This window comes from Acomys minous (assembly GCF_964271855.1).
Source record: "Acomys minous genome assembly, chromosome: 8".
NCBI classification, from domain to species: domain Eukaryota; kingdom Metazoa; phylum Chordata; class Mammalia; order Rodentia; family Muridae; genus Acomys; species Acomys minous.
In genome coordinates this window covers 13,984,683-14,002,427 of record NC_140489.1, presented here as the reverse complement: position 1 = coordinate 14,002,427, position 17,745 = coordinate 13,984,683, and the positions used below count along the sequence as shown (strand labels likewise).

At 39.5% G+C, this 17,745-nt stretch overlaps 1 protein-coding gene across 4 annotated transcripts in view; it reads left to right on the top strand.

The window, feature by feature from the left end:
- Positions 1-17,745, top strand: part of PAPOLA (poly(A) polymerase alpha) — a 58,438-nt gene that overhangs the window by 28,511 nt on the left and 12,182 nt on the right. For all 4 annotated transcript variants that reach the window (XM_084792656.1, XM_084792654.1, XM_084792655.1 and 1 more), the window contains exons 12-17: positions 564-648; positions 6,718-6,771; positions 7,190-7,309; positions 8,831-8,940; positions 12,650-12,771; positions 16,516-16,658. In XM_084792656.1, the coding sequence (XP_084648782.1) occupies positions 564-648; positions 6,718-6,771; positions 7,190-7,309; positions 8,831-8,940; positions 12,650-12,771; positions 16,516-16,658 (634 nt within the window). The remainder of the gene's footprint in view (positions 1-563; positions 649-6,717; positions 6,772-7,189; positions 7,310-8,830; positions 8,941-12,649; positions 12,772-16,515; positions 16,659-17,745) is intronic.

The window sequence follows — 17,745 nt, the reverse complement described above, 5'->3', positions numbered from 1 at the left end:
TTCGTGGGTCACTCAAGGCATGTGTGGGCTCTTAACACTCCTAGGAAAGAACTCGGAGTATGATTGGGCCCCAGATTATTGTAAATTTAAAAAGTATTGCTTAATTGCTATCTTAATTCCTCAAAGACCAAGATGGCTAAAGGCATCAGGTAGAAAAGTCTGTGTACCTTTTTCAACTTTAAGTTGACTGCTCTTGACTTCCAGGCAAGGAAACTTTTTATTGGGAAAGACTTCTTGGCCTTTTAGAGATGGCAGTAAGTTGTTTTTTAAAAGGCAAAGAGACATATGAGGAAATTTTCTTCCTCAGGTAACTACTGTGCTTCAGCTTGAGTCTTCCTGTGAGCATGGCATTTTATTAATAATGGCGTTACCAGGAATGTGGTTCTCAGAAAAATTATTAGTGCTTTCAAAATATGTGTAAGAATATGCTCTAAGGTCATAAAGTAAACCTTCTGTTTGCTAATGTTTAGGATTATAGCGTATGCATGTGGTGTGTTTAAAGTTACTTAAAATTCTAGATTGCTAGGTTGAAACATAAATATTCTAATATGTTTTTAATTTAGGTCTTGCTATCACAGATGAAATTTTGCTGAGTAAGGCAGAGTGGTCCAAACTTTTTGAAGCTCCAAACTTCTTTCAAAAGTACAAGTATGTATTTTAAGGCATGTCAGCCATGTTGCTCTTAAGTAGTGGTTTAACAGTGGCATATGTGGTATCTCCTCTTACAAGATTAGTGAACAAGTCTCTCTCCAGTGTCTGTAGAAGTTTCCTTACTGTCACAAAGGACTTAGCATTTTTAGTAAACTGGTTTTGTTTTGTTTTCCTTTCTTTTATCAGTACAGTGTGTCAGCCTTACAGTTTTGTTGTTTGATTGACCTAGCGTTTCTACTGTGTGTCACCAGCCTCAGTTCTTCTAGGTCTATCACTTGTGACCAGGACAGTTTGCACCTTAGCAAGCGGGTGAGCGCTTAACAATCTAGTTACGGTTCTCTCTCAAGAAACTTCTTACAGACTTGTTAATGTTTAATTTGAAAACTTACCAGGGTATTTGAGAACACGCACAGACCTAATAGGATGTCAGTGTTTGGCTGATTACATGTTTTCAATAATTATCGGCATATTTCCCCTTTCAAAAATATGTCTGCGAATAGTTTTCTAACAATTTAAGTGGGTATAATTTTTATTAATGTCTTTAATGCTTTAACACCTTAGTGGTTAAAAGCCTCGTGAATTGTGTTGTGTTGAAAAGTGTAAGTTACAATAAATCTTAAAGAAAGAACAAAAACCAAATATGGACTCGAGCTTTATTTGCCCTGGGTTGGAAATTTAGCAAAGTCCCACTTAAATTTTTGCTTTAATGCTTGAGACTTTCCTGACCATTTGATTTTGTGTTGGATTGTGTTTTGTTATAATAATTTAAGCAAAATTATTTTATACTTTTCCCAAATTAAAAGTGAGAATGATGACCTCCATGATGTCTCCGTGTTTTGTTTCTGTATATTGCATGAATAAGCAGTGATGGAGCCAGTTTTATTGTTGTGTTCTGGGAGCACCATTTTTGTCAGTAAAAGTCTAAGTAGTATGGTATTGGAATGCTTGTGTTTCATCGCTAATTCTCTATGGATCTTACTTCCTATTGGCAGATAATTCTATTTTTTTAATGTTGAGGAAAGAACCAATGAACATTTAACAATCGTATATGCCAGTGCTTGAAAACTACCATACTCGAGATATGGTTACATCAAAAAGAATAAGGCATCAAAGGCAGAAAGCAGCATTTCTAAGTTACCAAGTTTCAAACATGAGCACTTCCTTTTCCTGTCTCATACCCATAATTGTAAGAGCTGGAGAAAGATGAAAATTTCTGTTTTGTTAGCTTCTTGTGCTTCAGGAAAGGCAAATGCTAGCATGGAACATCCCCTACTCCAGCTTTTATACTCCAACATTGCAAGGACTGCGAAAGGTGTGCTGGTGGATCTTCACCACGCCTGAGTCTTTCCTGTAGCACCTGGAAGGTCTTGGCTGGCAAAAGGGTTCTTTTTTTGTTATGTTTTGAGACAGGGTTTCTTTGTGTGTAGCCCTGGCTGTCCTGGCCTTGCTTTGTAGACTAGGCTGGCCTCTAACTCAGTGGTGATCCACCTGCCTCTGCCTCTCGAGTGCTGGGATTACAGGCGTGTGCCACCACACCCAGCCTCTTTTTCTTTTTCACGCTTATTAAAATAGGGTTGCTCTATGTAGCCTTACCTATCCTGAAGTTCAGTCTGTAGACCAGGCTGGCCTCTAACTCACAGAGATCTGCCTACCTCTGCCTCCCGAGTGCTGGGATTAAAGGCCATCACCACTGGGCCTGTTAATACTTTCTCTGACACCTGAGGCAGTCAGATTTTTATTTGAAAGGACTAAAAAGATGAGGGTGTAGCAACACGTTTATTTCACAGAATTTTAAACATGAGTGTCCTGGAGAATATAAGGCACTGTGCTCTGTACAAATGCTTTCAAAACACAGTGAGGTCTGTCTTAGGCTCACAGAGCATACAGATTCAAGTAGTTTAAATGTCTCTCCATGTGAAACCACGCTGTACCTTGAAGTGGGATTCTTAGTTTGCTGTAACCAAAGTTGGTTGGGTTTGTGGGAAGCATGCCCTGGAAAGTGGCACCTTTTCTTTACTTAGGATATTAAATTGTGTGAAATACCCCTGTTATTCTTGGACGGGAGGGGACCTGAGCCTAAATGAAAATTCATCCATTTTCAAAGGGGGCGAGGGCGGGAATTTTCCTGAAGGAGTGGCATTGTTGTGTATAATTTTAAAGTTTTAAGAAATACTTGAAGTTTTTTTGTTTGTTTGTTTGGTTTTTGTTTTGTTTTGGCTTTTGGGGCACGATTTCTGTGTGTAACAGAGCCCTGTCCTGAACTTACTTTGTAGACCAGGCTGGCCTTGAACTCAAAGAGATCCACCTTCCTCTGCTTCCTGAGTGTTGTATTTTCAGATTTTTAACTTGTTAATTAATAACAAATGTACATTAGGAAGTGTGAATAATATTCATTTTAGTCATTATGTTTCACAATGAACAGGAGAAATATACTAGGAAAATAAATGTAATGTATGTATAAAACTTGAGCCTTATGATTGGTTATAAAATCTGGGTTTGGTGGGGGGCACACTGTATCTTATCATTTGGGAGGCAAAGGCAGGAGGACCAAGATTGAAGGCCAGCCTGAACTATATAGCAAGTTCAAAATCAGCTTGGGATACATGAACAACCCTCAACCCCCACTCTCCCAACAGTAAACCAGCAACACACCTTTAGTGAACTGTAGTTCTTGGTTATGGAGTTAATAAACAATTAATTATATGGATTTTGACTAAGAGATAGGTTTTTCTTTCAGTGCTTGGTATTTGAGCTGTCATCTACCCAGGTAAAGTATTGAGATGAAATGGCTAAGAAACCTACTTACAGAATGCTTTTTTGGTAAATAACTTTATAACAATAAAGTAGTCTTAGAACTTTTTACATAAGAAAACACTCTACCAGCTGAGGTTATGTTCTTAGCCCCAGAACATTTTCACATAAACTTTAATTCATTAAGGAATAAAATAAATGGGAAACTTAAAATCTTAAGGGAATGGTAATGACAATTGTATTAACCTTAGATTTTCCTTGGAGATGTTTTAGCTAGCTGATGCCTGGCAGACCTGAAGAGTATCACCACATTTTGAGGGGAATGCATCTGGTCTAGAGGGATTATAGGAATTGAATACCAGCTCTAGTTTCTTAAAAAGCAGTTTGGGACTAAAAGGCCACTCAGCAGTTACGAGCACTGGCTGCCCTTCCAGAAGATCCAATTTCCAGGACTCACGTGGGCCTCTCATAGCCATCTGTAACTCCTGTTCCAGGGGATCGAAGATCTTCTGGCTTCGTGGGCACTGCATGCAAACATACAAAAACCCACACACAAAAACTAAAATAAAAGTGTAGATTTTTAGAAAACTAATTGGAGAGTTTGGATTTCATTTCTTTTCTAGTCAACTGGTTTTTTGTTACTGTTTTGTGTTGTGTTTTGTTTTCAGACAGGGTTTCTCTGTGTAACAGCCCTGGCTGTCCTGATCTCACTTTGTAGAACAGGCTGGTCTCGAACTCACAGAAATCCATCTGCCTCTGCCTCTGCCTCTCCAGTGCTGGGATTAAAGGCATGTGCCACCATGCCCAGCTACAGCTTACTTTTTAAATAATTGATTTTATATCACTTTTGTTTAAATGTACCTGTTTATAAATTTATCCTATAAATCTTGTTATGAGATATTTACTTATAAATATGAGTGTCTAAATATACAGAGAAGAAATTTGAACCCCTAACCCATTAGATTTCCCCAATAGTCAAATTGAATTATAGGCTTCAAAGAGTGGAATTGCCAACAAAATTATTATATTCAAGTGGATTATATATTTTGTATTTGCAAATAGAAAATATTAGGCTGCATCATCTAATAATTTGTTGAAGATCCAGATGATCGATTAGAGTATTAATTTTCAGGGGAGTGGGGGGGATATTGATGCTAGCCTGTAATCCCAGCACTTGGGAAGTGGAGGCAAGAGGTTTAAGTGCCTGTCCAGCCTGAGTAATGAGTCCAGTTTAACTGCACTAAGATGAAATTAGAAAAGCTGTGCGATGTCAAAAGCAGGCAGCTTGATGCTTGTGAAGTTTCGTGTGCATGCCTAGGTTTTATATTGGTTGTCAGCTCTGACAGCTGCTACTACCTGAGAGTGCTTGCATCTCCTCTTTCTTTTCCCATAATGAGGTCACCTGCTCTTTGACTCAGTAACCTGGAAATGTGATTAAGCATGTCAGAATTTTGTTTGATTTGTATGAGTTTCTCTATAAACAAAATGCATGAACTTTTAGTGCTTTTATGTGACTCTTGATTGACTGTTTGCATTTGGGTTGTTTTTAACTAATGCTGACCAAATGGGAAAGGAAGTTCTCCATAGCTATGTATTCTATAGACACACCTCATTTCTGTGTGTCTGGGACTTTTGTATATTTTTCTCTACTTGAGTTTATAAATTTCTGATAATTTAGTTAATTTGGCAATACTTTTTCACAAAGAAAAATGCCATTCTATTGTCCGGGTGGCATGTATTTTTAGAGCTGTGTTTAGAGTTAAAAAGTTGTGAACAATTGAGTTGTTTAATAGGTGAGCTCTTTTTTGTTGTTGGCTTTTTTTTTTCTCCCTCCCCCAAGACAGGTTTTCTCTGTGTTAGCCTTGGCTGTCCTGGACTCGCTTTGTAGACCCGGCTGGCCTCGAACTCACAGCGATCCACCTGCCTCTGCCTCTCGAGTGCTGGGATTAAAGGTGTGCACCACCATGCCTGGCTTACTAGATAAGCTCGTTAGAGACATACTGCTGAAGAAAAATGCTCTAATTCATCAGACTTAAACAGTCATGAATTTTTTTGTAATTATGGTTGCTAGTTCTGTTTGATTTTTCAAGCTATTTTGCTTTTTTGTTTTGTTCTTTTCGAGACAGGGTCTCTCTGTGTAGCCTTGACTCTCCTGGAGTTGCTTTGTAGACCAGGCTGGCCTTGAACTCACAGTGATCCACCTGCCTCTGCCTCCCAAGCTATTTTGCTTTTGAGTGGCAACATTACTTGCAAAATGTAAAAGAACACTAGAAGGTTCTCAGACTTTTCAAAGACTGGCACTTTCTTGTCTAGTATCCACTAGGTAATGTCAGTTTGCTTTTGAGCCAAAGCTTTTTATGTGCTCAGCTTGCTATGATTGTAAAAGGAATATGCAGAGTGGTTTTATTCAGTTTTTTGTTTTTTTGTCTGTTGTTAGGTTTTTTGGTTTTTTGTTTTTGTTTTTGTTTTGCTTATTTGAGACAGGGTTTTTCTGTGTAGCCTTTGCTGTCTTGGACTCACTTTGTTGACCAGGCTGGCCTCGAACTCACAGAGACCCACCTGCCTCTGCCTCCTAGAGTGCTAGTATTAGAGTCTGGTGCTGCTGTGCCCTGTGATTTACTCAATTTTTTAGTGCAAGAAAAATTAATTGTCTAGTAATTAAGTTGTACTTGCTTTTAAAAGTCATAAGAATAGATACTTGCCCATGGTGGTATTTATTGAAATAAAGACTTGTCATTTGTACATTTTAAATGAGAATTAGGTTGTGAGTAGGACTCCCATTCTTTACTCTCAGGGTAGTCTTACTCTGTTGCAGGGATTCATACCATTTTGGGTAGGTGGAGGGCCTGACTCCAGCTTCAGTTTGATTGATAAAAGACCAGATGATACTAACAGAAGCCTGATGTGCTTGATGTTATTTTTGAAGTTAACTTTTGTAGCAGTATGTATATTAGTGATTGTGTTTGTGTCAACAGCCTGTTTGTTTTTTGTTTGTTTCCATGAAAACTCTTTTCTTTTGAAAGATTGTTTTCCATAAGCAACTTTGTTGATTTTCTAGGCAGAACACTCACCACTTAATGTTTTTTCCTCTTTGAAAATTGAGCTACTCTTCCTATTCTGTTGTTTTAGAAAATCCAACTTGCCAATAGTGGAATCTAGTTTAGCTTTCATGATTTTATATGCACACCGATTGCCAAACCCCCTTACTGCATCAATGTTGGTTTATAAGTGTGAGGAGCTTATTACACTGTGGTTATAAGATCCAGCACAAAGCACATAAATAAAGTAAATAGCGTGTTGTCTTTATCTTCAAAGGCATTATATTGTACTTCTAGCAAGTGCGCCCACGGAAAAGCAGCGTCTGGAATGGTAAGTAGCTGGAGGAGGCTTTCCCCGAAATGAATCTGATAGATAGCTCAGCACTCAAGTGTGGGAGGCATCACGTGCTAAAGGAGCCTACTGATTTACTGCGTTAGAAAGACCCACAGCTCATTTCTTGACTGTTCAGCATTGCTTGGCTTGGCTTGCTGATGTTTATGCCTGGTATAATTCTCAAAACTTTCTGTTTGCATAAAGTTGTCCAGTTCTCTTTTTCTTCATCCAGTTTGGCATATTTTGGTAGATCCTAACTCTCTTAGTTTTATCTTTGTGTCAATAGCCTTGCTGTGTATATTTTATATATATTTGTATGTATTTACAACATTTATATTATCTTTTTTGCACAAAGACTTGATTTGAATATGAATTTTAATAGAATCTGTCATTAATATTAATGACGTTTGTCCAGGGTGGGCTTGGTGGAATCAAAAATCCGCATCCTGGTTGGAAGCTTGGAGAAGAATGAGTTTATTACACTGGCTCATGTGAATCCCCAGTCATTTCCAGCCCCTAAAGAAAGTCCTGACAAGTAAGCATGTTTCCAATCGAATCCCATTCCCTACCATTTCAACTTGTGTGTAGATGCGTTATTTGATTTTGATATTTAAGACAGGTTGTAACCCAGACTGCCCTGGACTTGTGGTCCTCTTGTCTCAGGCTGGACTTTACTAGGCTTACAGGTATATGCCACTATTTCCTTCTGTGGGTAGATTATAGCTGGCTTTACTTTTTGCTGATGATGTGTCTGCTGCCCTTTTCCTTTTTTTTTTTTTTTTTTTTTTTTTTTTTTTTTTGTCTGCTTTACAAGGATCCACAGATAAGCCCCTGACTATATATATCTGAAGTGGTTTGAGTTTTAACTTGCTGACTTTTCTCTGCTTCTGAGTATAGCTTTTGTAAAGAAGTGCAGTGTACCTTAGTTGTCTTCCTCTTCCCTGGCTTATCATTTTTGGGTGGATCATAAGTCTTTTCTGTTATTTGGTGTTTATATCTGTGTTTTTCTGATCAGGAGTACTGAAAACTTTCTTGAGAAGAATTAGCACTGAAATAAATTAGTTTTCTCCATTAATAGTCCTTGATGATGAAGTATTGGTTGTCTAATTAAGAATTGATGTTCCATAGGTCTTTCCTAATAACAGTTTTGAGTATTATTCAACATTCCTTCAGTTTTATATAGTAGTTGTAGCTGTTCTTTCTATGAAACATCTATCTTTGCTCTTTATTTGAAGGGAATATATTTTGATTTAAACTTGGAAATATCTGATTCATGATGGATGTGGGCCATTGCAGAGAATGGTAAATGGAAAGTAGGATTACTTTTGTGTTTAGAGTCTTAGAAATCAGTTGATGCTTTTATTGTTGCTCTTTTGCGTTTGGAAGTTAGAATGTGAGTGATAAACTCTAAAGAAAGGATGATCTAGAAATAGGTTAACAGTAACTTGAATTTGCTCAGTGTATTCTAGCAAATAGATTTGTTTTTTCTCCTTTGAAATCATATAAAGGAATTATTTGAATTAGGTCTTTGAGATAGGGTCTTACATACTACCCAGCCTGGCCTCAAACTGGGGTTCCTGTTGCTTCACCCTCTGAAGCCTGAGGCATGCTGTAACCCCACGGGACTGTTTATAGAGAGTACAGAGTCTCCCTGTGTGCGCCACGCTGGCCTGGAAATCTCTGAGATCTGCCTACCATGGTGTGTGCTACCATGCCCAGCAAAAGTACAAATATATATATTTGTCCCAGACCTTTCCAAGAAGTGTTATGATTCCTTCCTTTACTATTGTGAACACATTTAATAACTATTAGTACCATTAATACTTTAGACTCATCATTACAAACACAGAAAGTAAGAGTGTAGTCTAGGGAGTTTGTTAGTAGTAGCCTAGAGGACAGGTATGGAGAGGGATGGGCCTGTTTTGATGGGTTTGGACTTAGAACTTATTTGCTTATACACTTGGATTGCATTTCCCACACACCTCACCTAGGTTGTCAAACCATCAACAGCCTTGATCTCCTGAAACCTAATGGCCTGTGGTAATGTTCTCTGCAGGGAAGAATTTCGCACGATGTGGGTGATTGGGTTAGTGTTTAAAAAAACTGAAAATTCTGAAAATCTCAGTGTCGACCTCACCTATGATATTCAGTCTTTCACAGATACAGGTATGTCTTTGCTTGAATAATGAACTTGTAAATGTTTCTTGATGTATGTAGTTAATAGTGCTGTTTGTGGTGGTTGAGTACTGAAAAATAACCATTAAAGTAACCTTAATGGATTCAGTAGTATTTAATATAAATAACTTCTCTATGTTGAGATAGGCCTTAAAGTTAGGTGGGACCACTTTAAATTTGATTGAACCACAGTTTATTTTGAGACAAGATACAGCCTATTTCAATCATCTTGAAGCTTAGAAATTGATGAGGTGGAAATGTTGGTAACTTGAAGACATTTAACTTAGGTGAAAGATAGATCAAGTGACAAGTAGTAGCTCATACAGGGAACAGGGTGATTGTGTCTGTAAGTCAGGTGAATTTGGATCCTTGGATAAAGATAAGAGACATGCCTTAGTTAAAAGCCTAAAATTGGTGGTTAGAGTTGTCAACATTTATGTGATTTGTATGTACATGAACACTGCAGTTCAAGGATTCTGTAAGCCATACAAGGGATGCCAGTGCATCTTCCTGAAGGACTAATTCTTCTTTTTCAAACATTTGCCATCTCACACTTCGAAACATTACTTAGCATTTTCACTTTTCTCACTGAGTTTTTCCTTAATGAAAATTGATTTAACATTTAATAAAAATTTAACCTAGGTACTTAAAAAGAGAGAGGGGAGAATGAAGGTAATTTGACACCAGTTAATTGTAGTGGGAAGAAAGGTAGAAGTCTTTTTTCTGCTGTTTTATTTTCTGGAGTTTGGGTTACTTTTAGTTAGCCATAACCTGTAAACAGTAGATAAAAAGCTTGGTGAAACCCTGTGTTGCTCCTGCTCTAACCTGCCTGTTTTCAGCAATGCCTCATTCTGTATGCTGTCAGTTACCTAGTAGTCTGTATGTGTGAGATAGTGTATAATGGCTGCTTCCTGGGGTGGTGTGGGAAAGTTACTGAAGACATGAATAGACAGAATTGATTGTTCCAGAGAGGGCACTGTGCTACTGAGAGTCCAGAGTCCTTTTATTACTGTCAACGGGGAAGTTGATTGTTTTGTCATGGGTTTCCTGACAGGGCCCATCTGAGAGACATGCAGAACTTTTGTTTCCTTTTTTTTTTTTTAAATAAAGATTTATTTATTATGTATACAATGTTCTGCCTGCATGTATACCTGCATGCCAGAAGAGAACACCAGATCTCATTATAGATGGGTGTGAACCATCATGTGGTTGCTGGGAATCGAACTCAGGACCTTTGGAAGAGAGCAGCCAGTGCTCTTAACCTCTGAGCCGTCTCTCCAGCCTGCACGCAGAGCTCTTCTGCTGTAGTAAAACGTACAGCGTAAGTTGTTTTGAGATTGGTTGTTTGTGTACCTTAGTCATTAAGGTCTGTAAGACACCATGGGTCCAATGCCAAATGACCATGTTTCCATAAGTGGCTTTCCAGTTCATGCAGAAGGAAAGGCCAAGTTCTACTTGTAATTTATGGTATGTCATCTCCTCCCTCCATTGTAATGTTACAGTCCATTGTCTATGTATACTTTGGGACAAAAAAGGTAATGAATGGGGAATAACTTTCCCAGCAGGGCTGGAGTATAGTTGGTAATTACACAGCAGTTTGCAAGCAAGCCTTGGAACTTAGATACAATGGATACAGACCAGATAAGTAATGCTAGTTAGGATCAGGCTTTCTTTCAAAAAATGCTTAGTGAGGATCTATGTGTATGGATATTTTGTGTACATGTATATATATCTGCAAAGGCCAGAAGAGTGTTAGAGCCCTTAAACCTGTAGTTCTGGATGCTTGTGAGCTGCTGAGTCAGACTGTGGACAGGTAAACCACCTCTCTAAACCCATAGTGTTTCCCAGCTGAGTCATTTTTGTTAAGATTGATTTGCTTGCTTGCTTGATTGTGTATACAGTGCTGGCTGCACATACACTTGCAGGCCAGAAGAGGGCATTAGATCACATTACGGATGGTTGTAATCTGCTACCATGTGGTTGCTGGGAATTGAACTCAGGACCTCTGGAAGAGCAGTCAGTGCTCTTAACCTCTGAACCATCTCTCCAGCCCCAGTTGAGTCTTGATGGCAGTCTAGGGAAGCTGTGTTAGAGACTTAGGGGTTTGCGGGTGAGGGAGTGTGACGGTGACCATGCTCTCTTCTCCCTGGGCTTCTGTGGTTCAGGCTCCGGGTGTGTGATTCTTGGAGTTTTTCTTCCTGGAATACTATTGAACCTAGGACCCAGGTACTGTTAGTTTGCTTTGCACTAAAGTCATTTGGGTTTTAGCCTAGGATTTTGCTTTGTAGCTGAGATTGCCCTGGGACTGGCTCTGTGGCTTAGGTAGGTTCTGTTGGATGGCAACTCATTGTTCATAGTCTTTATCGCCACCTGACAGTCAGTCTTACCTCTCCACTGCATTCTGCAACTTGCTTGTACTTCTTCCTGCTCCGTTTCCAACTGCTCTGACATAGTTTTATAGTTGTGCAACCAGTATTTGTGGTATGGCTTTTAAAGTTTCTAAAGATTTTTTTTGTGTACAGTATTCTGCTTGCATGCCAGAAGAGGGCACCAGATTTCATTATAGATGCTTGTGAGCCACCATGTGGGTGCTGGAACTAAATTCAGGACTTTTGAAAGAACAGTCAGTGTTCTTAACCTCTGAGCCATCCCTCTAGTCCCGATTATTTATTTATTTATTGGTGGGGTGTTTTGTGACAGGGTTTCTCAGGGTGGCCTCGGTTATCCTGGGCTGGCTCAAACTCACAAGAGATCTGACTGCCTCTGCCTCCCAGAGTACTGGGATTTCAGGCATGTGCCCATGCCCAGCCTTTTTTAAGGTTTTTGTTTTTGAGACAGGGTATCAGTATATAGCTCTGATTATCCTGGAACTCACTATGTAGATTAGGCTGGTCTTAAACTCACAGATCTGTCTACCTCTGTCAGGACTAATGGTGTGGCACCATGCCTAGTCTTTTTTGGATGAAGAAGTGTGTTTGTGGGGTTATAGGTACTCATGGAAAAGGAGCTGGATCCCCTAGAGTTGGAGTTACAGGCAATTATGAGCTGCTTGACATGAGTTCTCAGATCCAGACTCAGGTCTTCTGTACAAACAGCACTGGGTTTTTTTTTTTGGGGGGGGTTGTTGTTGTTGTTGTTGAATCTCAACAACACTGGTTCTTTTTGGGTTTGTTTTGTTTTGTTTTTTGAGACAGGGTTTCTCTATGTAATAGTTGTATCTGTCCTAGAACTCTATTTGTAAACCAGGCTGGCCTCGAACTCAAAGAGATCCATCTGCTTCTGCCTCCCCAGTGCTGGGATTACAGACCTGGCTCAGCACTGGTTCTTTATAGTCAAGTGTCTCCAGCCCCTTATGACTTGTGAGGCATCTTCAGGTGTGGCTCCTTTCTGTTCGACCTTAACTGTGTGGCAGGTGGTTTACCAAGTCTGAGACTAGGTGGCTGATAGAAACGGGCACAGATAGGCAGAGTACTTTGAATTTTGGTGTTTCCTAAATAGTTATTCTTGCTGTTTATTAGCACCTAGAAAGTTAGCATGCTAATGGGTTGAGTGTGCGCTTGCTCTTTATTACATACATGACTTGCCCACCATTGGATTGCATCAGACTAGGGACAGGTGTTGGGAAAGGGTCTTCTGAATGATTTTAAACTTGCCCTTACTAAAATATATCTGTTCTTTGTAACACTGTCTGGTCGTACAGTTTATAGGCAAGCAATAAACAGTAAGATGTTTGAGTTGGATATGAAGATTGCAGCAATGCATGTGAAAAGAAAGCAACTCCATCAACTGCTGCCTAGTCACGTGCTTCAGAAAAAGAAAAAGGTAAGTTAGAAAGGAAGTCGATAGCATCGCCAATACCGCACTCTGCACTTGCCTGCCGGTATTTCAGAATGCCCATCTCATCATGGATCTATTAACTGAGGACAGCATTTCACAGACTTGTCAGTGAAATCTCACTCAGCACTCTGCTTGTGTACTTGTCTAATGACTGGAAAGAGGTTAATGAGACCTTTAACACCCTGAGTGTGTGTACACCATGTTCTCTCAGAAGGAAAAACATGAGTGTCCAAACAACTTAGGGTTTTGTTTTATTTTGTTTTTCTCCCCCAAGATAGAGTCTCTCTGTGTAGCCTTGGCTGTCCTGGACTTGCTTTGCAGACCAGACTGGCCTTGATCTGTCTGCTTCTGCCTCCTTGAGTGCTGGGATTGCAGGTATGCACCACTGCCCACCAGGCTTAAACTTCTTCAAAAAGAGCAAAATTGTCATTACATGCTCAAATAAACTGTACTTTTAAGAAGGAAGATGTCTTCTTTTGTTGACTATATGAGAATAGGTGAATCTTTTTTAAGAAAATTGAGAGTGGGCTTGTGAGATGGTTGTGCGGGTAGTCCATGATGACCTGAGTCCAATCCCTAGGACTAGAAAGAAAGAAGTAACTCTTGCAAGTTATTCTCTGACCTCCGTATCCTTGCTGTGTTGTTCCCCCTGCCCTCTCCTCTTTCTCATAAGTTAACCAATTTAGGAAATAATAATTAGGGACTGGAGAGGGCTCAGTGGTTAAGAGCACAGTCTGCTCTTCCAAAGGACCCGGGTTCAATTCCCAGCACCTAAATGGCAGTTCACACCCGTCTGTAACTCCAGTTCCAAAGGATTTGATACCTTCACACTAATGCACACGAAATTAAAAAAGAAAAATTAAGAGGTATTGTACATGGGACTGAGAGGTAGCTTAGTTGGTAGAGTGTTTGTCTAACATTCTGGGTTTGACACCCCCAGCACTGCATAAGATAGGCATGGTGACCCAAGCCTGTAATCCCAGCAGTTTTGGAAGGTTGTGGCAGGAGGCTTAGAAGTCAAATAGAGTGCATATTTGTCCCCTCTTATCCCCCGCCAAAGGAAAGGAAAAATGTTGCTATGCCTGCATTGTAGCACAGCCCCTGTATTCCAGCGGTTGGTAGGAAGCAAGGAGGAGTGCAAGGTGAAGATGGTTAAGCTCTAAATAGCAGGTTCTAGGTCAGCTTGGGCTGTATGATATGCTTTGTACAAAAGCTATAACATAAGTAGTTATAATGGCTATCACTCTGGTCACCAGAGGCAAAGCGATATTTTATTCTGATGTTTGTATTTTGAATAACAACACAATTTTTTAACCTTCTGGTATTGAATGCATCACTACATAGAAGGAATAACTTGGACTTGTGCCTAGCTCCTTAGTAGATAGTCATGCTACCATGTGTTATTAATGCCAAGATCTCTGACAGCTTAGGAGTAGGTATATAGATACCTAGAAGTGATAGTTTCAGGTGACTGCTTTGCCAGATACTTCTGATTTTATAACTCAGGCTGGCCTCAGATTTGCAGACCTCCTACTTCAACCTCCTGATTGCTAGAATTAATTATATATGTTTATCCCTATACCTGGCCCAATAAGGGAATGCCCATTGGAAGTTGCTTAAATATGAGCTATGTCTTCTTTGGCTTTCTTCAGTGTTGAGGCCCAAACTCATGATCTCTGCTAAGCATGTGTGACCATTTTAGCCACATTACAGTCCTACAGTAATTGGTTAAAATGAATGCATTGCAATGTAAGTTCACTGTATATAAAACCTGGAAACGCTGTGTTTTCAAAAGTGAATGCAATTATGCTGTTTTTTAATTCTTGGCTATGTGCAGTTTTAAAAACTCATAACAGGTGATTACATTTTGCAGAAACACAGGTTCCTAGTACCTTTTAAAATCTTACTACTAAATGATCATTGGACTAACTGGTATATAGCTTTAATTGGGTTTTCCTGTTCAGTGGTTTTATACTTTGAGTCTGTGTTTCCCTAACAGTAGACTGGTGGTTGTTAGTGACCAAGACTCTCCTATCTACTGTTTGATCATACAGCAAAGTGACTGCTCATATATATCTGTATATTTATGAGACTGTTGCTCACTTTCACAAGTTCTCAGTAAACACATTTTTGTGACTTTGCTTGCTTTGTGCTTACTGTATTTTGTATAGTTGTAGTTTGTTTGCTCCTATCTAGTCCCTTGTTTGAAATAATTTATGCTGTTCATTTTCTTTTCTTTTTTTTTTTTTTGTGAGGGGGGTTGTTGGTTTTTTGAGACAGGGTTTCTCTGTGTAACAGTTCTAGCTGTCCAGGAACTCACTTTGTAGACCAGGCTGACCTCAAACTCATTACAGACCCGCCTGCCTCTGCCTCCCAAGTACTAGGAATAAAGGCGTATGCCACCACCGCCTGGCTTGTTCATTTTCTACTGTGGAAGTAGGACACTGAAGTTGGTGTGAACACAAATTGTTTGCAGTTACTTTGCTATCTGTGTCTGTACCCACTTCCACAGTCAAGCTTAGCCTGAACTGGTCACACCCATGTGCCCTATGCCTCCTTCAAAAAGGAGTCTAGTGACCATTACACATCCCCTTCTTTCAAAGATCTTTGTTGAAAGAATAGCGATGAGTGGTAAGAAATGTGTTTTGTTTGTGGACTAGATCTGTATTCTAAGCCTGCCTAAATGAGTATAACCCTGGTTGGGCCTCCACTTCAGAATCCTCCTGTCTCAGCCTACTAAATGTTAGAATTAAATGTGGGTACCACCATGTGTGATAATGTTTTTTTAACTTAGCATAATTTGTATGTTCATTGTGAGGTAACTACAAATTTGTACATTATGTTGGGTATAGTTTATGCCTGTGACTCTAGCTACTTGGGATGTTGAAACAGGAGGATTGCCTGGCTCAGGGATTAAGGCAAAGTGAGGCTGTATTTTTTTTTTTTAAAAGACAGTTTCTCTGCAGTCCTGGAACCAGGCTGGCTTAGAACTGAGAAATCCTCCTACCTCTGCCTCCAAAATGATGAGATTAAAGTTGTGCTCCTCTGTGCCCAGTCTTTTTACCGTTTTAAAAATAAGAATACTAAAATAAAAGCAGCAAAACACAGGGTTTCTCTGTGTAGTACTGGCTGTTCTGGAACTCCCTTTGTAGACCAGGCTGGCTTCAAACTTACAAAAATCGGCCCACCTGTGCCTCCTGAGTGCTAGGATTAAAGGTATGTGCCACCATTGCCCAGCTAAAACGTCTCATCTTGTCCTGGCAAAGGTGGTTGCCAGAGACTTTGCACTGAAGCACCTCTGCTTACAGTCCTCCAATAGAAGCTTCAAATCCCACTTTCCTGTTTTAGTTTTAAATTTATATTGTGTGAATGAGCATAAGTATTCACTTTTTCATATCAGTTTTTTGACTGATTATTATGTATACAGTATTGTGCCTGCATGTACACCTGCAGACCAGAAGAGGGCATTGGATCACATTATAAATGGTTGTGAGGCACCATGTGGTTGCTGGGAATTGAACTCAGGACCTCTGGAAGAACAGTCAGTGCTCTTAACCTCTGAGCCATCTCCCTAGCCCTCATCAGATTTGTTGTTAAGTCAAGAGATACCTCTAATTCTTTGCTTTTTATAGTTCTCGACTTTCTTAACTTGCTTTTCAATAGAAATCATATAAATTTAGTAAATTTGAGTACCTAAAGACATTTAAATTAACCTTTTCTTGATTGCAGCATTCAACAGAAGGAGTCAAGTTAACAGCTCTGAATGACAGCAGCCTTGACTTGTCTATGGACAGTGATAACAGCATGTCTGTGCCTTCACCCACTAGTGCTATGAAGACCAGTCCATTGAACAGTTCTGGCAGCTCTCAGGGGTAAGGCAAGGGAGCCACAGAAGATGAAGGGCTTGTTTACTAAACACAATGGAGGAAGGGTTCTCTGCTTACTTTTATTCTAGTGTAACGATTTCTCTAAATTAATTAGTAATTATTAGCTATGTAAGATGACAAGTTTAACCAGTGGCATAGATGTCATTCAGGAATGGTTTTTCTGGAAAAGTATAAAGTCGAAAATGCTGGAGCTCACTGAGAAGTCTGCTGTTTTCCTTCCCACTTTTTGTACATGGTGTTTTATAACTGGCCATGCTTTATTGGAAGGCACCAAGCCTGGAGATAGAGCCTGTGAGTCTTGGGGTTTTACCACAGTTTCTCATTTGTAGCCTTAACATCCACATTTTATTTTACATTCACTTATATATGCTTTTTACAGAGTTAGAAGTTAATCTAGGGGCTACATATTACAACAAATGATGTACACTTAGTAATTTAATAAATTTAGTTTCTCAGCACTAAAAGGCTTCCGCCCCCCTCTGTTTAGTTTAGTTTAATTTTGTTTTTATGTTTTGTTTTAAAAGGCAGGCTCTCAGTGCATAACTCTAGCTGCCCTGGAACTCTCCATGCAGATCATGCTGGCATCAGATGCAGACATCTGCCTGCTTCTGCCTCCCAAGGGCTGGGATTGAGTGTGTGAACCACCATGCCTGACTCTAAAAGGCTTCTTGTTGATTGTTGAAGTGTTTATGACCTTTAGTGTGCACTTGTCTTCCTGAGTGCCATTACCTACTCTGTTGACTTCATTATTTCCTTGTATTCATGGTCTTCATAGTTTTAAAGCTGAATATTCTAGCCTATGTGAACATAGGCACCAGGAATCAAGCCAGGTGTGGCTGCCATTGTCCTGGCTTTATTGTCCAGCTTCAGGTGTGAGTGAGTGCTGAGGGAGTGGGTAACCGGAGACTTTTTGATTTTTCTTTTTCTTCTTTCAGAAGATTTAAAAAAACAAAAAGTTGAACTTTTAAACATGGCAATGTAATAATAATTACATGAGCACAAGAAGTTGAGCTGGGAAAGTAAAAGAGTGGTTTTCTTTAGATGAAGATGTGCCAGGATCTAAGACATGGGA